The 26,556-nt window shown below is 43.3% G+C and overlaps 1 protein-coding gene across 1 annotated transcript in view; it reads left to right on the top strand.

Annotated features, from left to right (window-relative positions):
• Nucleotides 1-12,655, top strand: part of LOC144739039 (actinia tenebrosa protease inhibitors-like) — a 36,413-nt gene extending 23,758 nt beyond the window's left edge. The window contains exons 4-6 of the mRNA XM_078622042.1: nucleotides 1,837-1,896; nucleotides 10,798-10,876; nucleotides 11,836-12,655. Of these exons, the coding sequence (XP_078478168.1) occupies nucleotides 1,837-1,896; nucleotides 10,798-10,876; nucleotides 11,836-11,890 (194 nt within the window). The 3' untranslated portion in view covers nucleotides 11,891-12,655. The remainder of the gene's footprint in view (nucleotides 1-1,836; nucleotides 1,897-10,797; nucleotides 10,877-11,835) is intronic.
• The last annotated feature ends 13,901 nt before the right edge of the window (nucleotides 12,656-26,556 follow it).

Genomic DNA, 26,556 nt, shown 5'->3' with positions numbered 1-26,556 from the left:
GCAATGCAAGACGAGGCTGCGTCAAGGCTGGAAGTGAAAATGGACAGTGAGGGGTGGGTCTGAAGTAAAATGGACACGTCTAGCTGAGTGTCATCAGAATAAATGCATGATGGCCTTTGTTGAAGCTGGAGATGACTTTTCCCAGTGGGAAAGGTTCAGAATCAGAATATGTATTCATACTGGAGGAATCCGAGGAGCTATAATGCTCTTTTTTCACAGATTTCAAGTAGTCGATTTATAGGAACAGCGGGTCTATAATGTTGCGATCGAAACGTCGTGGGGGTTATGCTTTCAATTTAGATTTTTGTTTTATATCTACGTGACTTTACCGAAAGAACCAGGAATATGAGTGAAAGACACTGAGCATTGTCCAGTGCTCCTTGTTGGCAATTGCTCCTTATCCAGTCATGGAAATTCCCTATTCACATGACGAGCACAATGGGTTTGTCCACACGGTGACCATTGTTGATTCTCCACATATTTGTGTTACATTTTCTTGTAGTTATAATTCCTCTTATTGTACTTTTGTATTTAATTACGCTTGCTTACCCAGCAAAACCTCACCGAGTCTGACTCTCTTTTCAGGATTGTGCCGAAGTTTCACAGGAGGCGACAATGATTGCGACGTATAATCGCAATTGAGTGATTTGCGAGTAATTTTTCCAATTTGACATAAATTTGGACCATGCCGCCAGCACACAATAGTCTACTCTTGCGAATGACGTAAGGGGATCTTTGACGTGAACTGTGCAGCGGATGGCACGAATTCGAATCGTAAAACCTCTGCAACAACTGCTAGGCCATGTCCTGAGCAGTTTACTGGCTGGATTTGAACAGAACTTGATAGGGATTTTTAACTGTCACCTTCCAAAACACTCTGCCACAGCACTCCCTGGCCAGATTGAGGTGTCACGGTGGCCAGATGTTAACTACCTTGCCTGGTATACAGGAGGTCGTGGTGTTCGATCCCAACCCTGACATCTACTGATACCTACTATTTCGAGTTTGCATGTTCTAACTGTGGTCGCGTGGATTTTTTTTTCCAGGACCCCCGGTTTTTCCCTCCACATTTAGAATCAACATGCGTTCCGAGTATTTGGCTGCTATAAATGTCCACATGATAAGCCGCTTCATTGGGCTATTCTTTTTGTCCAGGCTGCTTCTGAAAAAGAGCTATATACAGTAGCTCAGTGGGCCTTAGCTGGTCAAATAAATATAGTTTAGTTTGTCATTTTTTTAACAGATTCAGATCAAGGTGGCAAATCTCCATTACTTTTCAAGTATTATCCACAACAGAGCTCAGTGCTGATGAATACATGACCGTGAAGGTGCTGACGAGCTAAATAAAATTACCTTTGCCCCCTGAACCACCCACCTCACTTTATGTACTTATAGCCCCCGTATTCATTCCATCTCTGCAAAAACATAACGCCATAAAGCAACGCGTTTTCTATTAATAATCACCAAAGTCTGGATGAAGTTGTGTTTGATTATTTGACTCAAAATGTACGAGTTCAAATTCCATTCACAAGTTGACTCAACCTACTACCATCTATGCAAGGATTGATATAATTATTATCGCTTCGTGGGAACGACTGACCATGGCATAGAAATGTGGAGTTTTGCTTGCAGGCTCCATCCCAGCAGGGGAGATGAGTAGCGATACGTTGACCTGACTACTGCATATGAGTAAAAACACCAATAGCAACTCGTTAACATTGCCACTTAGCGATGTGGGCCATTCTTAAACATTGCAGGCCCACGTGTTGCAGCGCAGTGTGTCTGCTTACGTGCGTCAATCAGAGTCCTGATTGTGACTGTGTGTGGGCGTTTCAGCGACGAGGACCATGGTGGAGAAATCAGCTGCTTCGTCGGGCCCTTCTGGATTGGACACAGGTACTTGATGTTTTCATTTTAATTCTATTATAAGTTCGCTATCAGCAACAACATCTAATACTTCTAGATTTGAAGCTTTCGTGACTGCAAGGATTCATATTCTTAGGTTTTTTCGGTAAAGTCACGTAGGTAAAACATCAAAATTAATAAAAATAAAATAAATCAAATCACGACGTTTCGGAGGCAACACAAGTCTCCGTCATCAGGTGTGACGGTCCCACCTGATGACGGAGACTTGTGTTGCCTCCGAAACGTCGTGATTTTTGTTTTATTTTATTTTTATTAATTTGGATGTTTTACATACGTGACTTTACCGAAAAACCTAAGAATATAAACATCTAATACGGCATGTATATGCCTTGGGAAAATCTCACAGTGCAGTGTGTACCACGTGAGCCTACGAATGGATTTCTCGGGGAGAAAAAAACTCTTGGAACAGCTTTTTTTTTCCTTTGTACGTATGTTGAACTTATTTCACACTGTATGCAGCCAACCGTGATAATCGTAGTGCGGGAGGAAAGACAACAAACTAAACAGCAGTGGTTCTCAGAGTGTGGTCCACGACGGTCCTCCAGGTGGTCCGCGAGGCTGTGATGCAAACGCAGGTTGATCTGGACGATAATGACAATGTTCATACATTTTGTTTCGGACATTAAACAATTTTTTGTTCGTAATAATTTATTTTAAAACTAAACCGAACCATAAAATCGGAATGCCCCCTCCCTCCCTAAAAAACTTATATCATCATTTAAAAAAAAACATTATGTTCCGGTAATATGAATAATTTTGTATTATCGGTATTTAGAGAGATGTGAATGCGTTTTGTCACCAGGAGTGGGATGGGCTGGGTGGTATGGAGGAGGTTGTGGGTTCGATCCCGACCCTGGTGCCTGTATATTTGGAGTTTGCCGTGTCTCTCTCCCCGTGGTGGTGTGGATTTTTCTTCGGGTCCTCCGGTTTTTCCCTCCACATTTAGAAACAAGCGCCTAGAGCATTTGGCTGCTATACATTTCCACATGAGTAGCCACTTTGTTGAGCTATCATTTGTGGCCAGGTCGCTTCTGAAAATGAGCTATACAGCTCAGTGGGCCTTACCTGGTAAAATAGAACATTTTCATCGGCTGGGTAGTCGTCTGGCAAATAAAGTTTGAGAAACACTGTAATACGCAGCAGGGGCTGAACTTTCCCACACACACTGCTGTCCGATTTGTGTTTGCTGCATGACGATCAAAACATGTTTTTCACTGTTCGAGCTTGATTGTAGCCAAAGTAAATGCAAGGTCAAATATGACGTGGCATCGATATCTTTTTTTCATTGTGAAGTCAACAGTGACCAGGCTGAGACCATCTTCTTGCTAAAATTTGAGAACATAGCTTCTTAAATAACGGATGGCTGAAACTCAAACGCAGCGATAAGTGATGGCCACCCATTCAAGCGCTATCCAGGCTCAATGTTGCTTAGTTTCCCAGATCTGATGAGATCGGTGGCGTTCTGGGTTATTTGGTCAAAGGCACGTGATTGTACTTCATGGTATTTTCTTGATCATCAACAAAAGCATGGCTGACTGCTTTTTTAAAGAAAAACTGTCCCACGCGTGGTTTTAATTGGACGTAAAATGCGCAGGATTTTTCACAAAGCCAGATGTTAGGCAACGCTGCGTTATGCACGGGTGCTTGGTGAGTGGAGGCGTTGGCATTTCTGTTACGTTCGCGCGTAGCTGAACAGCAGTCAGTTTGGCATAGAGTGCATGGAAAATGCAAATGAGAGTATAAGTTACGGGTTATTACATTGCTTAATAGTATTCACGGCAACGTGACATGCCCGGCCCAATAAAAGGTGAAGGCAGTTGCTAGACAATGCCCGTATGTTCCCAATGAAACGTCAAGCACCTCGTGTCTCAAGGCGAGTCTACCCTCCGTCTGCGAAAAAAAAAAGCACTTTTTTTCGCGAAGGTCAACAACGCGTTTCGAGCCCACACAATGGGAATGCGCGCAGGCACTCACAAATTAAGGGGCGTTGCGTTACGTCAATTTGCGCCGTCTGATTCAACAAAGGCATTCAAAAGCATCGCGAGAGTTGCCACCCCCCCCACCGCCACCCCACCGCCCCCCACCGCCCCCCACCCCCACCGCCCCCCCCCCCACCACCGCCACCGCGTGCCCAGCGTCGCAGCCACATTCGTGGCCCTAAATTTCCATGCAGCATTTTAATTCCTCGCTCGAGGGGGATCCTCTCTTGGCAGCTGTGAACGCTCACTGTCACCTGCAGATCGTGTACTCCCGTCGTATGGAGAGATGGGGGAGGGCGGCACACAAAGCAATGAAAAAAAAAGAAAAAAACGACATGATGATCGAAGCAAAGTGCCGAATAACCAAGGATCTTTTTGTTTTCCTCTGATCGTAAAAAAAAGAGTCAGTGGTCGCTGCCGTGGTTGGTAAGTTGGTCAGCGCAATGGACTTGCAATCCAGAGGTCTCGCCGCTCCATCTCCCGGCGTGGCAGAGAGTTTATTAAAATGCCCACACCCCTCCAGGGTCACTTGGACTCTATCGTATCCATGCCTCTAAATCTGATGAAAATACGTGACACTCCAATTCGTTAACGTTAACCCTGGCACGTCTTATATTCACACGTGTATGACCAGACTATGTGAGTGTGTTGACTTAAAGCCTTCGTGACTGCAGGAATTCATATTCTTGGGTCTTTCGCTAAAGTCACGTAGATAGGTTCAAAGAAAATCACAAAAATAACAAAAAACTACGACGTTTCGATCGCAACGCAAGCAATCGTCATCAGGAGAAAAAAGAGCAGGAAAGCTGCTGAGGCAGACTGTTTTAAAGGTTTAAAATGGGTGTAGCCCAAGGGCCATAAATGAAGTGGGCGGGGCTAGAGATGTTAAAGTGAGAAATTAGCTTGTTAATGTAAGATCGGAGAGCGGCCTCCACGATGAGGGCGCGGAGGTAGCTGTGTTAATGTGAGAGATGAGCATGTCAATGTGAGAGATTAGCATGTCAATGTAAGAGATTAGCATGTCAATGTATTGATCGCAGAGCCACCGCCATCTCGAGGACACGAGCGACGGTGGCTGTGTTAGTGTGAGACATTTAACCTGTTAATGTAAAACCAGAGAGTCAAAAATAACTACTAACATCGGAAGGTAGGATGGAAACATCACAGCCAGTTATGACTTAAACTGGTTAATAACGTCCTTCCAATGATTGCTCAGTTTTTACCCATCTTCTCGGTTGAAATTGTGTCTGTGTCTATATATATGGATGGCTTCATGAACGAATCTTTGTTGATATCCAGTGGGCTTGCAAAGTACCTTCGTCTTAGAGAAATCAATTTCGTGTGAGCCCACCGCATTAAAACAATGATCAGCCACGGCCGAGGTATTGGACCTGCCATGTTTCAGATCTGCCTTATGATCATGAACACGGTCCGAGAAATGTCGCTTAGTTTCCCCAATGTAACTACTGCCGCAGACACAGCTTAGTTTGTAGACGCCGGGGTATTGCATGTCAGGGATCACATCATTCACAGATGGGATCAGATCACGATTTTTATGTACTGTGTTAAATCGAACCTGGATCTTGTGTTTGCTCATGATTTTGGAAATCTTTTTAGTGACCCCTGCTATGTATGGCAAGGTGGTGGTTTTGATTGGGTCCTCAGATGGTTCTTTCCCAACGGTTGGGGTGATAGCTTTACGGAGTGCGTGGTCTGAATATCCATTAGTCTTGAGAGCTTGGTGTACGTGTTCCAGTTCCCTGGCTAGGTTATGACGGTCGTAAATACATCGAGCTCTATGGTGTAAAGTTTTGATGAGGGAATTCTTCTGGGATGGATGGTGGTGGGAGTCAGGTTTTAGGTAGGCATCCGTATGAGTTGCTTTCCTGTAGACAGTGTCCCATTGAGCCATCTGGTCTCGTTTCAATTAAAACATCCAAGAATGGTAACCTGCCATGCTTTTCCACCTCCATGGTGAATTTGATGGCTGGGTGTATGGAATTGATGTGGTTCAGGAATTGGTTCAGAGCTGGTCGGCCATGTGGCCAGATGACGAACGTGTCATCTACGTGTGGTGGTGTGACATGTAGTCGTCGTGCCAGCTGTGCCAAGTTGGCACAGTAGGGGGGCACAGGTGGTGCATCTGCCACTCGTCTCAGTCAGTCAACCCATGGCACCTGGCTGTGTCCTGTGACCTCCTGCCAGCGAGCCTTTTGAAACGTCACGTGGCCTCAAAGTGCACCTAGCCTGGCCCAAGCGCCATGGTGACATCACTGCAGCTTAGTGGCGAATGGTGTCTGTTGTTGTTGTAGTCATTGTTGCGGAGTGGGGCGGTGTAGTGGTTAGCGCTCTGCTCTCTGAACCTGGCTGCCTGAGTTCCATGCCTCCTCAACGCCAACATCGGCGACAAATATCTGAACAGAAAGAGAGAGACACAGTCCCTTTGTTTTCAGCCTGATGAGAGCCCACTGAGACGACACATCTCTTTTTTTTGGGAGGCCAGGGTTACAAAAGGCAAATTGCACAAGAGGATGAACTGGGAAATATCACGCGTGCGATTAAAGCAAACAGAACCCGTGAACAAAATAACAACCACTGTTGACTTTCCACAAAGTAGTTCCTATTTTATTGACCTGGAAGGTGTAAAGGGTTGAGTTGACCCCCCCCCCCCTCCAAACTCTGATTTTCAAGTAAAATAAATCACGCAATCAATGGACTTGTTGTGCCATGTTGCCGATGTGTGCGTGGAATTTATTGAAATGCATTTTCAGATGCAGCTACATGCAATCCTTCCGAATTGTATTTCATTATGGTTTATTTTTTGTACTCTTACATTTTGTCAGAGTCATTCTAACTCTACGTATGAGTGAAAAGCAAATGCATCAACGTTGACGGCCATGTCGTGAGCAGAACAAAATCCTCGTTAATTGTGTGCACGTTCGAAGCGGGAGGGAGGGAGAGGTGCAAGAGACCCATGGTGAGCCCTGTGCGAATAATGGTGCCACTCAGCTCTCGCCGTCAAAGCCACGTGGGCCCAACCAACATACGCCCATCAAACCGCAAATATTGACACAAGCCAACAAAAAACAGGACCCTTTTTGCCGGTGTCAAAGTATGAAAAAAAAATAAGAATAGTTGTTACCCTTTCTGGCAATACATTGACACAAGCTCCCGGCTTCGGATTACCGCCCGCGCCTCATTGACGACTCGAGTGTGAGGGCCCACCCACGGCCAGCTGACAATGAGCAGGTGTGCTCGTGTCGCGATGTCCCCGCGTTGTGAAGAAGCAGAAGAAGAAAAAAAATGAACCCGTAAAAACAAAGTTTTTCACTATAAATCCTTTATATGCGTGGCGGCTAGAGTCATCTCGTCCTCTGGCTTGAGATGGCTGCCACCTATGGGTCAGATGTTTGCCTGCCACCATTAAGCAATTGGTAATTAAATATTTTAAACAAATTCTAAAATGTTGAAAATTTTGGAAAAAAATTTTCACGAAAATAAATTGTCACGCACAACGAGTCTGTGTGCAAAATGTCAGCTCGATTGGATCACGGGAAGTGGGTTAAAAAACGACCGAAAGATGTGCACGGTCGTAAGCGCGCAAGCAAGCAAGCAAGTGAACTTAATATAAAGGATTTAAAAACAACAACTCTGCCCCGTGTTCGTTGTTGCTTTGTTCCACGTGCGAAAATCCAGGGTGGGGCTTTTTAAATCCTTTATATTAAGTTCACTTGCTTGCTTGCTTGCGCGCTTACGACCGTGCACATCTTTCGGTCGTTTTTTTAACCCACTTCCCGTGATCCAATCGAGCTGACATTTAGCGCACAGACTCGTTGTGCGTGACAATTTATTTTCGTGAAAATTTTTTCCTACATTTTCAACATTTTAGGATTTTTGTTTAAATATTTAATTACCAATTGCTTAATGGTGACAGGCAATCATCTGACCCATAGGTGGCAGCCATCTCAAGGCAGAGGACGAGAGGACTCTAGCCGCCACGCATATAAAGGATTTACAGTATAGTGAAAAACTTTGTTTTTACGGGTTAATGTTTTTCACTTCAACCACTGCCCCCTCACGGGAAGAACTCGGTAATGGTTCTCAACTGTTTTGGTGTTTGGTATGGCAGCTCTCCCCCCTCCCACCTCCCAATCAAGAACACTCTTCACAATGCTTTGAATCGCATCTTAAAATGCCAGGTGTTGGGCCTGCTTACAATGCATACACTGTACGTGCTGCTCTGCTCACAAATGAATTTAGCTCACAGTTTAAGTTGCGTCTTAATGTTGTGATTTAAAATCAGAGGGTGGTGCGGGGGGGGGTGCAATTGGACTTGACTTTACCTCATGAAACGTAAGCTATTGTACAATTGTGGGGCAGTGTTAATGAAGATGGTGGCCAGGTGTTTTTTGCGTCATGCACATTACTTGGTGGATCGCTTGCATCGCGTTTGTTTTTAATTAAAATTTGACCTTTTAAAAAAATATGGAAGCCCCACGCAGTGCTACGTTACATTAGTACACACTACTTGACTACTTTTTAAAAGGATACCTGCATGAGACAATTAACTTGTGTTGCACATAGATCGGGCCATCAGTCTTTTTAGGGTAAGGCTCATCGAGCTAAGAAGCTTTTTTTTTTATTACGGCAAGTTCTTCATTTACTTGAGGGATACGTCCCTGAAACAAAGTAAATAGGAGCAACGTAAATACTGTAGAAGATTTCGATTTAAAGCTTTCGTGACTGCAGGGATTCATCTTCTTGGTTCTTTCAGTAAAGTCACGTAGAAGGGAAGTAATAAAATAATAAAAATAAAACATAAACGTCGTGAGATTATTCTTTGGTTCTTTTCGGTTAAGTCACGTCTAAAAATAAAATAATAAATTAAAATAACATATTACGACGTTTCGATTGCAACACAAGCAATCATCATCAGGTATAAAAGAAATAGCAACAAAAATCTAACTAGAAAACTATAGACAGACATACAAGCAGACAGACATCACAACGGCACACAGCAAGAGGACACACATCGGCACAAAGAGAGGGGTCGTTTCTGTGACGGTCCCTTAAATATAGAGAGGGGGGGCGGGGATGGAGAGAGGGAGGGGGCAGAGAGAATTAGCATATCAATGAGTGTACTGCCACGTACTCCTGTTGCAAGTAAGATGACAATGTGGAAGGGGCACGCAAAATTGAAAATTACATCACATTTCGATATTTGCTAGGCACGCAAAATAACCTAGCAAATATCGAAATGTGATGTAATTTTCAATTTTGCGTGCCCCTTCCACATTGTCATCTTACTTGCAACAGGAGTACGTGGCCGTACACTCATTGATATGCTAATTCTCTCTGCCCCCTCCCTTTCTCCATCCCCGCCCCCCCTCTCTATATTTAAGGGACCGTCACAGAAACGACCCCTCTCTTTGTGCCGATGTGTGTCCTCTTGCTGTGTGCCGTTGTGATGTCTGTCTGCTTGTATGTCTGTCTATAGTTTTCTAGTTAGATTTTTGTTGCTATTTCTTTTATACCTGATGATGATTGCTTGTGTTGCAATCGAAACGTCGTAATATGTTATTTTAATTTATTATTTTATTTTTAGACGTGACTTAACCGAAAAGAACCAAAGAATAATTCCTGCAGTCACGAAAGCTCCTAAATTAAGATTGAACCACTTCTACGGGGAAGTTTTAAGCTTATCCTTTTTCTTTCTGGCTATTTGTTCTCTCTGCCTGTGTCCTCTCTTCGGAATTTTCACACTTAAAATTCTAACTTAGCAAATTTTGAAACACGTAATCAACCAGGTTATGCGTTAATTGTGTGTTAACCGACTCTCTGTGTTGTATTACATCACATTTCGATATTTTGCTAGGTTATTTAATTTTCGTGTGCCTGTCTCCTAATTTTCAATTTTGCGTGCCCCTTCCACATTGTCATCTTACTTGCAACAGGAGTACGTGGCCGTACACTCATTGATATGCTAATTCTTTCTGCCCCCTCCCTCTCTCCATCCCCGCCCCCCCTCTCTATATTTAAGGGACCGTCACAGAAACGACCCCTCTCTTTGTGCCGATGTGTGTCCTCTTGCTGTGTGCCGTTGTGATGTCTGTCTGCTTGTATGTCTGTCTATAGTTTTCTAGTTAGATTTTTGTTGCTATTTCTTTTATACCTGATGATGATTGCTTGTGTTGCAATCGAAACGTCGTAATATGTTATTTTAATTTATTATTTTATTTTTAGACGTGACTTAACCGAAAAGAACTAAAGAATAATTCCTGCAGTCACGAAAGCTCCTAAATTAACGTCGTGAGAATTATTTTATTCTGTTTTATTTTTATTATTTTATTATTTCCATTCTATGTGACTTTACCGAAAGAACCAAGAAAATACTGTAGAAGACTTGCCGTACGCGTAGATGTTATATTCAGCCATGACAAATCCGACTGGCATGTAATGTCTTGAATCTCCGCTTTACACGACACGGCACACTTTGTTTATGAAGTAGTTCACAACGTTATTTGATGGTGGTGGGATTAATATATGTAAACTATTCAACTATATATTTTTATTTTAGCAGGTAAGGCCCACTGAGCTATGTAGCTCTTTTTCAGAAGCGACCTGGCCACAAATGATAGCTCAACGAAGTGGCTTATCACGTGGAAATGTATAGCAGTCAAATAAACGCATGTTTATAAATGTGGAGGGAAACCCTGAAAAATCCATGCCACCACGGGGAGAAAATGTCAACTCCAAATTGACAGCAGACATCGGGGTCGGGATCGAACCCACGACCCTCCTGCATACCAGGCGAGACAGATAACACAATGTGCATTGTACCAAACTGACTCGCGAATTTCATTGCGTTCACGCTGGAATTGTTTTGCATCAGGAGCTGTCACTGGGATTGTCCTGGGCTGTATGTTTGCAGCTACGGTGGCCGCCACCTTAACTGTATTCTTCTTGCAAAGGTAAGAACATTCTCTCGTCTGGACTCATTCACCTCTATTGTGGTTGTGCCGAGCCAGCCTGGCACGGCTTAGCAGATGCCAGGTTGTTTTTTTTCACCGCAGAAGCTGAGCCGTGCCACCGAGTTGCATTGAGCGAGTCAAGTTGCATCTCGATGCCACGTTGACACTGTATCCTCACAGTGTACTGACTTAGATCACACGCAATCAATACGTTATCCGTCCCACCCTTGGCCTTGTTTGGCCTCGATAAAGTTTTTTTTTAAATGAATGAATAAATAGAAAGCATTTTAGGATATTTTTGAATGATAATCTCTAGTGTGAGGATGACATACGTTACGATGACATAGATTATTGAATCTACTTTAAAGTTCAGACAGCCACACTCAAAACGAAGTGTTCCTGTTGTAAGTTTAATAAAAAATCTGGCTTTTCATTCATGACCACCCATCAGGTAAGATCGGCTTAACTGCTGAGTACTAAGACCTGGCTGAATGAAATATAAGGATCAGAGTACTGTATAGTATATGGTGCAAATGTGGTCCAAATGTTATACATTGGGAAGCCGCATAACATAACAACATCACGCCACGCTAATGGCAGACTCATGCTCACTGGCTGGCCAGTGCTCTGTACACCGTGTGCCGTCACACGGGAACAGCTGCCACTGGGGGGTCCCCTGCTACATGGAGCCTGGAGATGTAATGCATGGGAGGGACCGTGTAAATGTCAAGTGATGATGATATGTAAAGTATACATCGTCTGCCATGTTAAACAGTTTTTTGTGAAATTGTATTTAATGTTGGTCTTAACATCCTCATGCATTTAAATGTAAGCTTAATAATAACTTTAAATGCTTTCAATTCTTGGATTTAATAAAACTACTTTTTTTTACTGATGCGTAAAACTTAAGCAGCAAATTAATAACCATGTATGTGACTTCCCCTTGTGTTATATTTCAGAAAAAAGCGTTCTGGCAAAAAGAAAGTGAATGGAGAGGCGGTTGAAATGAGTTAAACACAAGATGCACAGGTGTAGAGAATGTCGTAGTGTGAGGCAAATAATTGTGATCGAATTACAAAGTAAAAGCAAAACCAGTTCGAGGTGGCTTTACAATGTCTACTACTATGCACCTACTCAAATGCGCACGTACTTTTTTTTGCAATGGTACATGATGTAATATGAATCTTGATTTCAATTGGTCTCTTATGCAAGCGTAATATCTCTGTAGTACTGAAGCTTAATCTCTATGTAGTTTTGAGATCATTTGGTTCTTGTTTTGTACCAAATGCAAATTGTATTTTTTTTATCGTAATCGCACCTGGCGATTTAGCTTCGCGGCAATGTGCTTTGAAATGTAAGATTCAGCACCCATGGTAAGTCCAGGTATAAATAAACAATGCGATAAAACCTAGCACGGTGAGGTGTGTAATGTATAGTGAGTGCTAACGCCATTCGGCTCACTTTCACTTTGCTTCATCATGTTCCATTACCTATTAAGTTGACATCTTCATTCGTAAGACAATTCTAACGCTGTAAATGAAACACCGTAAAAAAATAACAAACAATAATTTACAGCCATTTGTCAATCCACTGCTGGAGGAATGGCCCCACCATGCCGTGTTGTTCGTGGGGGTTGTTTGACCATACTTCACTACAATTGTCAGTACAGCCTGCTGATGGTGGCGTTTGTATGTGTGGGGTGCCGTACATGGCAAGTGCGTTATAATTGGGTCATGATTCCAGTTGTGCAATAGTTTTTAATAAAGTGAATCGAATCAGGCTTTCGAATCATAATAATTCGTGTGTTATGCGTGATATTCATCAAGGCTAGGTGGAGCTTTGGATAGATTTGGAGTTGGAGAGACTCAACTATGAAGTTGATTAAATCGACTGGAAATTGTCATCAACTACCTACTTGTTGTATAATTATTCAGGCCCCTTTAAACACAGTAGCAGCCACAATATCCTGCCTTAGACACAATAAACCCCCACAAGCCAGGCCCAGTATGACACAGCTGATGGTGACAAAAACATCAGCATGCCCTGCCCCACCACCTCTCGTCCTGCGGCGGGGGCACACATGGGAAGAGAAGTGAGAACTTTCAGGCCAAATATTTGTGTGTTTTCCAATTAATCGTGTAATGGAACTGATAAAGAGTGAAGAGCCCAGCTCTGAATATATCACTCGACTCTCAAAGCCAACTTTGCAAAAGGAAATTCCCATTGGGAGTCAACTTAGATCTCCAGGCCCATATTAAATGATTTTAGAGAAAATGTAAATACGTTGATAATACACCGTCCCATTTGGCTCTCCATGGTAAACACAAGTGGGATTTTTTTTTATACATTCCATGAACCATACAGCCTATTAGTGCATTGGTTAAATAAATTCATTGTCTCAGCACCAGTCAGTGTTGCTTAAACCGATGCTGGTAAACTGCCAGCTTTTCATGGGCAACGGTCCTCCTCCCTGTTACGTACTGTATACATTTGTGTAAAAATATAGGACTAAATATCTAGCACGCGAGCGAATCACATCACTCCATCGCCACAGCAAATATCCACGCAGATGAATTCACTACCAGCCACCATCGTCCTGAGTCAAACAGGACGTCCCTAACCTGTGTACGTGCGTTGCCTCTGGTGTGATTCGAAGCGTGCCCGGTAGACCCGCATAATTAATTCCATTAATTCGTTTCACCAAAAAAAATGTTTCTTTTTTACTTGTCAGCTAAAATGCCGCACGTTGCTCGCGATGTCCGTCTGTGGTCCCGAGACTCCCGGGCGGGTAGCCCCTGCAGCTGACGCCTGGGTGGGTGGGGGGGGGGGCCCGTGGCACATTGAGCCGTCAGTCTCGTGGCTGTGACTGGCGGCCGACCATGCCCTCGGCCGGCGCACACAGGAGGGTCAGGCAGTGTGGCGGCGGAGAGGAGCTCACAAAGAACTCCCACGGGTGGCCGTACAAAAACGCCGCCTTCGCGCCCTCTAAATGTCCACAACAAGAGCCGATTGAGTGGCAGACACGCCGCCGTTTAGTTTTGGCTCCTTTTGTCGCGTTGTTGCTGTTGTTGTGTTTTCGTGTCATCTTTCTATTGTTGCTGCTCGGCTTGGCTGGGAATGCGATTGTTGGCGATGACGCTTTGTGTAACGCCTTCCTACCGACAACGCGTGAATAGGGGTGGCATGTGTTTGCTCCAATACAAAAAAAAACCTACAACCCCCCAAACTCGCGTTGGATTTCGTGGCCGTGCCGGTGAAGCTCTTCTGTGGATTTTTTTCTGTATCGGGTTGTACCGTGCGCTTCGCGTGCCGGCAGCTTCTTCTTCAGTCCCTGGACGTGGAGCGAAACGTCGGACATCGGGGCCGAAAAAACACACACGCGGCACAATTAAAAAAGCACACATCGGAGAGCTACAGCATACAGCCGATTATGAATAAAAAAAAAATCCTGCCATAATTCCAGTGCTTGATTTTTTAAAAGTGATTTTCTTATTTGCACCTTGTCATCGAAAACATGCCTACTCACGTACTAACCCACCGCGTTCAGGTTATAAACTTGGCGCAGATATTCTTACTGCATGCTGTGCTGAAATGCAGTCACCAGGTGGCATCAAAGTGTGCGGCAAGGGAAGACTCGGAGAGAGGGAGGAGGAGAGTTGTCGTCTTGGAGGAGCCACGGTTCATTGGCATTGAAACCCGATCGCCCCTGTGGGACCACTTGCCTCGAGGTTGGCCATCGTTCGTTCAAAATTGAGCTTATAAAAGCACCTTTTCCCCCACATGTTTTCTGCATGCGGTGAAACGGCGATTGTAGCTGCTTTACAGAAGCTTTTGAGGGGGGGGAGGGTGGGAAGGCAGAGGAGGGAGGTGGGGGGAGGGGTATGAATTAGCCATGGGAATAGCGAAGGCTTCTATTGAAAGGCAGAACAAAATGTATACATATGGGGCATTGCCGTATGCAGAGAGAAAAAAAAACCTACAACCTATGCACGTTAGCCAGATGCGGTGGGACGGATCGGGTCTTTAATGGTAACCAAAAATATGCCTTCAAGCACTGCACAATAACCATACGAAGTGTGTAATGGAAATTTTCTGAACATGGGGCAAAGGCAGTCCCTTCGATTGGTTCGTTCGAAGCACAAGCTGATGAAGATTTACCGAGTCTCGAAATTGTGGGGGCGGGGGGGGGAACGTGTTCGTGTAATCACAACACATTCACAAGTAAGAGTGGATTGATTGGTGGGCATGCCCAAGCCAAACAAGTCACATGATAAGACCTTACTGTATATCACGAAATAAAATTAAAATAAACTGCACGTTTTACGAAACAAAAATGGCTATTCTATTTACAGGATTAAAATGTAATTCTTGTTTTTGTGTGTGACATCGTTGAGTGATGTTTTAAGCTGGCAGGATTGGTTAGTAACTATTACTGTTATTTTCATTTTAAACAGGCAAGGCCCACTGAGAATCTACCTAGCCACAAATGATAGCTCAACGCAGTAGCTTATCACGTGGGAATTTATATCAGTCAAGTACTTTAAACGCACGATTCTAAATGTGGAGGAAAACAACTGGAGGACCTGAAGAAAAATCGACACGACCACGGGGAGAAACTCCTCTGTACCACGAGGTTCGATCCCAATCCGAACGAACTCCTGTATACCAGGCAAGGTAGTTAACATCTCGCCACCGTGGCGCCTTTAGGGATGAGGGGAAAAAATCGGGCAAGATTTTTTTGGATGATCAAAAAAAATTTTATTCGGATTGATCCGAAAACTTCACGTCAGAGGATTGTGACTTCGCTTCCTATAATTAACAAAAGTGCCATCATTTGATGTCCTTTTTGCTTCAAATATGGAATTACATGTTTTTAAATGACGTAAAAATATGTTATTACTTTTAAAATTTTACGTAAAAAAAAATATTCAGTGATTGATCAGTTTAACACGTAGGCTTTCATAACCAAATCATCCATAATAGAGGTTTTTGGGTTAAATCGCGTAAATTTACGCGTATTAACCCAAAAACCTATATAATCGATGATTGATGTTTATAACTATTAGAATTATTACATTAATTTAATTTACAATGTATGTATATTGAAAGTGTTTCGCACCGTATGTAGCCAACCGTGCTACGTGAGATGAAATTGGGCCCGAAATTCCAATGTCTGAAAAAATTATATATATTAATTGTCTGTATCATTTCATGTAAATAAGTGACATTATTATGGGAGCATTGACTTCGACAGTGCAATATGTGTAGACACGAATATTAAGTGTTCGTGCTTATAAAAAAATGTAGAAAACACATTCTGTAGTTATATACTTTATTTGGACATCAATGTTTCATATGCTTTATACTGGTTGTGCGCAAAGAAACACAAAAAGTTGCATGCTTGGAATTACATCGAGATACACCTTGGGTGGGAAACGTCGCGAGAAGAGATGGTCGAGAAAAATGACGAACGAAATGGCGGCCTATAAAGAATTGAACACGTCCGCCGAGGAGATGGAGCGATGAGATTTGGCTCGTGTGCCGGTGTAAGGTGGATTGTTACAGCTCGCGATTGCGAGAGATGATGGGCGGCATGGGAAGGCCTTCATCCAGCAGTAGATTCACCGTGGCAATTGATGATCATATTGGTTATAATCTCGTTGCAGTGTGTCAGCCTCTAAGGTCGTAAACACTCTTGTAACACGAGAGTGTGACGCAAGACCCAAACTGAAATTACCAATCACTCTCGCGGCTCTCATAATCACGTTTTTGTTTACGCCTCGAAAGAAAATTACGGCAATAGTTATACACCTAGCATTGTGGCTGCTCGTTTGCACGAATGTTGTGTTTCCAAGGCTGTCAAAAACCTAGCATTGTGGCTGCTCGTCTGCACGAATGTTGTGTTTCCTAGGCTGTCAAAAGTAATTTAGTTTCACAAATAAATCAAGGTGATGACCCCAACCGGACATCCTGCCAAGCAAGGAGTCTTTGCAAAGGTGAGATGGTAATCAGCGCTGATGCATGGCGTGTCTTGGCAAATAGATACCCGTCATTGGACCCAAATGGCAAGGCAACTCTCCCTAATGAGCCCTGCCCCTCTGCTGAGCTCCCAAGTGCCACGCTGCTCTTGAGAAGGCGAAGTTCAACTCTCTGCAATGAGGGCATCTGTCACACGGCACATTGGGAATGAGCAATGAGGCACAGGAAGAGAGACCGTTATCACCAGAACCAAGCTGAAAGGGTTCAGCTGATGGACGGATGGGGACAGCGATCTGTCACTGCAACGTTAATACAAGTGGGCTGTTACTGGTAGGAACAAAGTGAACCAGCCTACAATAGATTATATCGTCCGTCCGTCCGATGTCCGATTAGGTGTAGCAACATCACCCCCTACTGCAAACACTTGGCAGGACCCTACAAAAACCTTTAGACTCAGTGAGGCTTTCCTGGCTAAACAAGTGTAACATTCCCTTATAATTCCCTGAGATAGTTTTTAATTAAAACATTTAAATTAAAAATTAACTCACAGCGGCCTAAAGCCTACAGCTAGGCCTAAAGCCTAGAACTAGGCCTCAAACTCTCCCTTCGTATCGTACCCCCGCCATTTCATTTTATTATAGCCATTCATTTGTTCGTTCCTACCAGCCCACCCCGCAGGGACCTGTTCACCAGAACCAAGCTGAAAGGGTTCAGCTGATGGACGGATGGGGACAGCGATCTGTCACTCCAACGTTAATACAAGTGGGCTGTTAAACGCACGTTGATGACAAGAGCTGGTAAACCTCATCTAGAAGACGGCAAGTTTTTTTTGTTCGCCTAAATTTCAGAACAAGATTGTGATCAATAATGGCAGGTGTGGCACCAGGAGAGTAGGTCTGACCAAAAGTCACTCGAGGGCCTTTGAATTGTGTGGCAAACATCGCTATCGATATCTCGCCGTTCAGTTTGAATTTTTGCAAACTACGAGTTGCGTTAAGCTGTCTTGTGCGCTTTGCGCTTTTTAAGCCGGGTGTTGTGCATTTAAGCTGCACACTTTGACAGATTCATTGGCAGCCATCCAATGCATCCCCAGGCCACCTGTCGAAGTAATGCAGCTGGAGATTGTGGTCAAAGTTGCAATTTTATGCTGACGTTTTTAAGGGCAGGAAATTGCGCCGAAATTGCGCCAAACATGCTTATTTTTTAAACCATAAATGCAGAATGGGACCAAATTTATATATAAACAAAAATCAGTATGATACCAAACTAAACCAAGCATGAGATGGTGCTTATCTCAATTCCTGATTGCGAGCTAGTTGTGGGAATTCTACGTTCCTATGGCGGGGACTAATTTACAGTTGATCATCTATTATCCGGCTTCCAACATTATCTGGCGGTGCCGGGCCGCTCCGGCTAAACCCGCATAACCGCTGCGAAGGCTGTATCAGTCCGGTGATTGTTAAACACAAGTTGTTGAACAAAAGAGCGTGGTACGACTCGGTACATGACCACATGCTGAGTCTTCGATATTGGAGTGGTAAGTAGGGTACAGTAAATATAACACGTAGGCTTTCGCGATCAATATTATTCATAATCAACGTTTTTGGGCAATTCGGCAATTCGCCCGATGATGCTGGATGCAATTACCAGCGAAACGTCGTACTACTCAAATTGTAAATGTTGTGGTTTCACGCTTCAACACACCGGTGGGCTAAAGCAGTGAACTATTTGTCTTTTGTCAACGTGACACTTTTTTACTGATTGGCCATGTCGGGTGGTGGAGGGTTACGACACATTTATAAATAACGCGATCTAAACCCAAAAACGTTGATTATGAATACAGAAAATATGTAACTTTTTACAGTAGGTTCTTTATTTTAGTCTGTATGTTTATTTATACAAATTTAATATACTCTTTGGTTCTTTCGGAAAAGTCACATAGGTATAAAATAAAATTAAAATCACGACGTTTCGGGCGCAAAAAAAGCGTCCGTCATCAGGTGGGAAAGCATGGTCTGCTGCTGAGGCAGACTGTTTTAAAAGGTTTGAAATGGGTGTAGCTCAAGGGTCATAAAAAAGTGGCCGGGGCTAGTGATGTTAACGTGAGAAATTAGCATGATGTTAATGTGAGAGATTAGCATGTAACTGTAAGATAGGAGAGCGGCTTCCTTGACGAGGGAGTGCAACCCAACGGGTGCAATCAAAAGGGCATGTGAGTATGAGAGTGCAATCCAAAAGGCATGAGAGTGCAATCCAAAGGACACGTGAGCATGAGAGATCTAAGATAGAGGCATAGAGAGAGACACAGAGAGTCGGAAATAACAGCTGACTTAGGCTAAACGGATCTTGGTCAAAGCTAGACTATTGCAAATCTCAGAGAGAATAAGATTGCTCCGATTTGAACTTGATAATTTAGACAAGACTCTCTTACAATCACACTTAAAATTAACAGATAAGATGTCCACTTCTGATTGGGACCATGTAGATAACATGACAGTCTCCTCTGCTACTTCAATGTCAAACAAATGTAAAGTTAACTTGATCGCTAATTCAACCTCCTGTCAAAAAAGAATCCAGAGCCACACGTTAAAAAGTTAGATGTTAACAAGATTGTCATCAATCATAGTAACATCCCAATTTCCGACGGCCTAAAATCGGTACTAGCCAAAGGGTTGAATTTCGCAGTCACCCAGAAACACATCCCCGTGGATGATATAATTGCCCAGGTCGACGTAGCCCTCAAATGCTTGGGACACATCCAGGCAGACGTTGCTAGATCTGAAATCGCTGCTATCCTCAAAAACGCTAAGAACCCCATTAGCAACATCAGCAAGTACGAGCGTTTAGTGTGTGCATATGTTCAAATGTTGTTCTTTGTGTATGACATCAAAACACAAATCACACTTTACAAAATATCTCATGACTCATAGATGTACGTCTCACAGCAGTGGATATTGTGGCACGACCCACTATAAGGCTGTGGGAACTGAACTGTCAGAATGTGTCAAAGGGCTTCATGGGTAAAACATCTCCAGTACTGTTCTATGAAATTAAATAATTCCACGCCATTCCATTCAGGTATGTATTGTTCAACTTCTTTCGCACGCCGTACGTAGCCAACCGTGCTAATCGAAGGTGCTAATGTAGGGATGCCAATGTAGGGGTTTGTAAGGCAATCGCCGTGCTGGCCAGTACGAGTTTGGTGAATCAGGGCCCAGCACTGGTTCAGATATCACCATTGATGTTGACTGTGGTCAGGATTCGAACTGAGGTCATGGGGTTCACCGTGCAGTGTGCTAACCACTGCGCCAGAACTCCACCCGATACTCGTAATTGCTAATGACAAGGAGCTGCATTATTTTATCATTCTACAAAGTGTTTCCCTCCTCAAACAACTAACAATAATGGGGCAGCACTTCTCAGCTGGAGGTCCTGCCTGATTGGTAGAAATCCCACATTACCACGGTGGAGGGGAAGTCTCGCTAAGGACTACTACTGTTGGCTTCGCACAGAGCATTACCGTACTTATTTAAAATAATTGACCTTCAACCAAACTTAATTTTTTCAGCCCTCCAATTGTGAGTCTAGTCTTTGCCAGTGAACCAACTAAATTAAATACTAATTACGTGATAAAACCTAAAAACTGGTATTTTATATACTGAGGGGCATTCAATTATTCAGTAATATTTTAACTAACTTTCAAACTTACAAACTTTGTAAAAGAAACGTGTTTTTCATTGTTATACTGGACCATCGTTACAACTGCACGTGATGAATAACGCGTATTTTTTTTTTAAACATAAAATAGTTGAAAATTCTTATATATTATTTTTTTTAAGAACGGCAGGATAAAATGTTTTGTGCTATGCCTTCACGATACAAGCGCTGTACTTATGCGGTTGATCTAAATGCCTTTTGAGAGGTACTGTACACACTTTAAAGATCTTGAAAACACTGTAGACTTCAACAAAGGCCTGCCGAAGAATAAGCTGTAGCCCCAGTGATTTCAAAGGTTTTGCGTTGAGTTGTTGAACTGAAATGAGAAGGTTTCGCCGGCGAGTTCCCGCTGACCCACCGCTGTGCTCGGAACGGATCAGGAAGTAAAGAAAAAAGGAGGCAGTAAAAGGACCCTTTTTGAGTCTGGGGTCAGGAGGTCATGTTCACTCAGTGTGTCACATCCCCGACTCACTAAGCGGCCTAATCTGTCTGGCCGTCTCGATTTTCGGCCCGTTTCTGTGGCGACCATCCCCAGGGCTGTCTGACTCGCAACTGGGAGGAGGTGGAGGGGGGGTGGCCCAAAAGCTTGCAGGGGAGGGGGGCGGAGGGGAGTTTTGTGGGGGGCGCGGGCAGGCGCTTGTGATGTATCGGCCCTGATGGCTCGCCGGGAAATTCACTTTATGGCCGGTGACAGCTTAAATGTCCACGTTTGTAACATATACACCTGTCACGATTGAATAGCCGCGGGGGCGCGTGCAAAATCGTAGGGTTTGGAATGTTTGGTGGGATGCCGCATGAAAACAGTCCTGCCAAACAGTCGTCTCGCACACCGTTGATATAGGGGGAAGGTTCCGAGGACTTGTTGAAGACAAGGTTGTAAAGTCGAGTCGAGAAATCAAAGGGGCTCAAGCAAGGATGCGGCGGTGGTGCTCAACTCCATATGGTGCCTTGAGACACTGGTAGAAAATCCATATTTCTATGGCAAGGATTATTCTCACCATAGGCTAACCACTGCTGACAACGTAGTGCTTTGAAATTAGTGACATTCAATTTAGATGGGAAGTTTATGATTTTTTGCTACAATAGTAGATTATTGAACAGGGCATCCTCTACGAATAATGACACAGTACTGTGTATGAATAGGTTTGCACATTTCAGTTTCATTTATTAGGATTTAACCTGTGAGCCATTTGGCTCTTGATTTGGGTTCAACCGCAATAAACAATGACATTACAAGATACACCTAAAATTCATTGTACACAAATCTGAACATCACGTCAAGTGATAAACAATGAAATTACAAGATACACCTAAAATTAATTGTACATAAATCTCAACATCACGTCACGTGATAAACAATAAAATCCTACAGAAAAAGCACAACCCGTCCATGCTGCGTACAAAAAGTGCACAAATTTCCATTTCGATGTTTGATCCCAATAACAATCATAATACAATACAGATCAAAATTTTAAGTATAAATCTATACTAAATAAAAAAAAATCGGCCCAAACCAAGCCCCTCTAAAACTTACTAAAACAATGCTATGTAAACAACGTAACAGTTTTCCCAACAAATGTGATTAAAAGTTTACAATAGCGACACACACAACACACATCACTGAACCCAGCATCCTTCGCTAGCTGCATAAGTCAATCCATAACAGCCGGATTAACTATAGCAGTAGCAGCGCACTATAATCAAAATACATAATAAGTTTATATGTCGGTCATCTATAGCTATGTTTTTTATTTCAGGCCACAGGATAGCAGTGGCAGCTATGGTTGTACGACTCCTCCAGAGCATTTTTGAGTGATCGTCTTTTGGTAACGATCCAAGCTGGAGTTTATTTGCGATAGCATTCCACATCAAAGATTACAATTGCTTATTTTTTCCGCTTATTTTCTACTTTTCCCACTATGTAAAGTAGTTATACTGGAGAGAGCAGATGTGCAGACGTCCGTCCAACCCCACGTACTATGTGATCGCATCTCTCATTATTGGGCTGCAGCGACACACATTAATTCATATGTATTTCTACACACAAAAAAAACATTCATTGAAATGTCCGTATGAAAACCCATTATTTGATGTAAATGTTGCATGTAATAATTTTTCGTGACTCCTGCAGCCACTAGGAGGTGCTACATTCAACCACAATGTAAACAATATATTATGAATTAAATAATGACCCCAAAATTAGGAAAATGTATTAAGTCACAGGGTTGCAAATCATCATAAGCCTATGAACTAGTAATGCATGCACTTCAAAAACGCCCATAATAAAGCATACAAAATATCCACAAGTAACTCCATGCTTATATTTGCAAATTGCATAATGTGCTTGCGTATTCGTTGGCACACAGAGCTATGAACCCTGGCAGAAACCCAACCCTGGCTAACATCTGCGGTGAACTTGGCCCGCACAACCCCATTCACCAACCGGCACCGGCCAGAATGGTGAAGTATGGGAAAGCAACCACACCTAAGTAACACGATGTGGGGCAGGCCTTCAACGAGCAGTTAGTGCATTGAGAAAGCTCTGTATCAATACTCTTTGGTTCTTTAGGTAAAGTCACGTAGGGAGAAATAAAATAAAACAAATCACGACATTTCGATCGCAACACAGGCAATCTTCATCAGGTGGAACAACCACAGCAAGAAAATGCTGAAGTAGGCGTATCATTATTGGCATTACTTTAGTAAAAATACAAAATGCGAATCTTTAATAGTTTTAAACTAAACTAAACAAGTTTGTATTTTACCAGGTAACGCTCACTGAGCTATATTGCTCTTTTTCAGAGGCGACCTGGCCACAAATGATAGCTCAACGAAGTGGTTCATCGTGTAGAAATTTATAGCAGCCAAATACTTTAAACGGCTGCTTCTAAATGTGGAGGGAAAACGGAGGACCTGGAGGAAAATCCATGCGACCATGGGGAGAACATGCACACCCCAAATATATAGGCATCGTCGGGGTTGGGATCGAACCCACGACCTCCTTCATACCAGGTGAGCTAGTGAACATCTCGCCACTGCGCCACTGCGAGATGTTCACTTAAACATAATTACACCCACCACAGACATAGTAGGTATAACTATGGCTGTGCACCATGCAAACTGCGCTTTAAAACATTACCCTACAAACCTGGTCAGCTGTTCACTAAACAGCAGGTCCATCTTCTCACCACGCACAAAGGACCCCCCAGGAGTAGTTGCTATTGGCCAACGTTTCCAGGTCAAAGGTCAGAGGTTTCCCGCTCGACTGACCGTGGGGTATCACTCGTCTCCTTTTCACAGCTCTGAGCTTGCGGAGGAAATTCCACATTGCTACGGTTGGTGGAAGTCTTTCCCGAGGACAACCGCTGTTAACTTTGCAACTAAATGTTACTTGTGTTTTTTTTATCGACCGCAAGTGGATGAAGGAGGCTAAGTCGATGAACCCCTGACTGGTAAACTTGACATCACAACCTTCCGATTCTGAGCCACACTACCACTGTTGTAGATCGGCTATGTAGTTAAGATGTTCTTGTACTGTACCTTAATATATATATAAATCAGCTATGGCACAGTGGTTAGCCGGCGGCGCGAGGAACCTGGCCAACCTGAGTTCAATTCCCGGTCAATCTGAGTTTTATTCCCGGCCACAGCTTGCTGCTATTGGTGGCAATCGATATGTGAATCGCTCCTGGGCTGAGCTCCCTCCTTCCTCAACCAGCACTGCCCAGCATGGAGATGTATGGCCAAACACCCCCATGATGAGAGGTATGGGGAGGCCTTCATCCAGTGGTGGGTTAATCAAGGGCTTACCGTACACAAAAACATTTTGCTCGTCTTGCAAATTTGTTCGTGACATCAGCGTGCAGCAGCGGCTCCCGTGTGTGTGTGTGAATTCAGGTGGGTCCCATTCTCTTGCTAAGCAGGTTCATTGGAATGTTGGTGTGGCCATTCAGACTCGGGTGAGCTGAAACCTGATGAATAAAAGCGGACTTCATGGGCTAGTCACTGGCAGTGTCCACTGATGGGCTGCTGTTACGGCTAGGTTATGGGAAGAGGCGTCAGGGTGATGAGATGTTTTTGAAATATTTGTTTTCGCTTCTAAATTGTGCATACTTGTGGCAAAAACAGTGGGTGGAGCGGCGGGCAGTGGTTAGCGCACATCGTGCTATGAACCCTGGTCCTCTTGAGTTTGATTCCTGGCCGCGGTCTAACATCGGCGTGGAGTGATATCTGAACCAGTCCTTGCGATCCCTCTATCAACCCCGCACTGACCAGTCTGGTGATAGTCCGATTTGAAGGCATCTAGCTATCAACGGATTAACAAACGGCCATGAATAATTCTGTCAATATTATTATTGTTGTTGAAAAATAAATTGTGTCAGACCACCTGCACAAGTCTTGTTCTGCCTGCAAGTTTGAATGCAATTACCTAGGTGAATGACTCTTAAACTTTTTATTGTGTAGACAAGTTTAACTAAACATGACCACAAGGCAGCAGAGGGGAATTCACTTCTGAGCTTTCTGTGTGCACATAAAACGCATCGAAGATTTTTTTTTTCCACAAAAGTTCCCTCTTTGATGTGAAAAGGATAGGAGTTCACGTGTAAAACTGTGAAATCATACCCATATTAAAATGCATAATTTTACGTGGAATGGGAAAATGCCACTTTATATTCTGATCCACTCTATATATGTTGCATTGTGCTGTGTATCTGCGTGTTTCTGTGGTGAGAGCGCTGACTCACATTGGCAAGGATACGAGTTCAAATCCACGTTCAGGGCCGCTTCGGCTCCATCGTCTCTTAAGAATCAACAATGAGAACAACGTTATTACAGTCAATATCCGTTGACCTCTGCTGTAACTAATATGGAATTTCCAACACTGCCTCAAAGGCGCTGATGTCTGAGTATGGATATGCTTTGAACTTTTGACTTACCCATCTAAAGCATTTCAAAACCAGTCTAGGTTTGTGCTGTTTACCAACATTAGAAAACAATTGGTGCCCACCCTTCGAGTAACAATCCTCTGCATGTCCACTGTATGATAAAAGCACAGACTGGTTATTCACAGTAATGTTCAAGGCTGGCAGTAAGCCTGCTCATGCGTGAACTTGAATGCGGTTGAACAAAGTGCTATCATCATAGAGTGGACAACCTGTCTGCCTAATGCACGTCACTTTTGCATACTTTTTTGTTCCGCGTAAAATCTATTTTTCACCTTGTCTCTATTAAACCCATCCAAAAACTCCCACCAGTAATGCTCCACATCTTTACCAGTGATTTGGAGCATCACCAGCGGCTTCGTCCCGGTTTCATCTGGTGAGACTATACGCCTGTTCATTGCTCTCTCCGGGAACTGCTATGTCCATTGACCTATTCGTCCGTGGGTGCTTGACATGTTTTGGCAAAAGCTACAAAACTCCAAAACCTGTTGATGCCAAACTTACTGCACAACTCACCAGTACCAATGCGCAGATCTGTATAGATTTAGTAAATGATTGTTAATTTTAGAACATGTAATAAAAAATGGGATGCCCTTAATGCCAGCGTGATAAACATTTTACTCCATTGCTGCATATATTGCATTGCACTGTATGTTGTGGTCACATCTGAATTAATTTTACTTTTGACTTTGGTCATCAGATTTGTGTAAAAACAGACTGCCGATGCTCATTTTCATACAGTCATCATACGCAAGTGTACAGAAAAGTGGTGGTGTTTACGGAGGCCGACAATTCAAATTACCTTGTTCAATATCAAATTTTCAAAACATTTGGGCCAAGCCTCTTGTGCACACTCAACTATGTACCTGTGTATGTATCAAAGGCGTAGCTAGGATATTTTGCGCCCGGGGACGAACTATAAAATTGGCGCCCCCCCCCCCACCCCCCTTTAATCACATTTTCCTATTACATCGAATAAGGAATAACAAATTAAATTTTAATGAAACATTGTATTTAAAGAAGCAAATTTATAGAAATTAT

Source organism: Lampetra planeri, chromosome 3 (genome assembly GCF_965212315.1).
Source record: "Lampetra planeri chromosome 3, kcLamPlan1.2.h2, whole genome shotgun sequence".
NCBI classification, from domain to species: Eukaryota; Metazoa; Chordata; class Hyperoartia; order Petromyzontiformes; family Petromyzontidae; genus Lampetra; species Lampetra planeri.
Note: the sequence above shows the minus strand (reverse complement) of the source record. Positions and strands in the feature narration are given on the sequence as shown.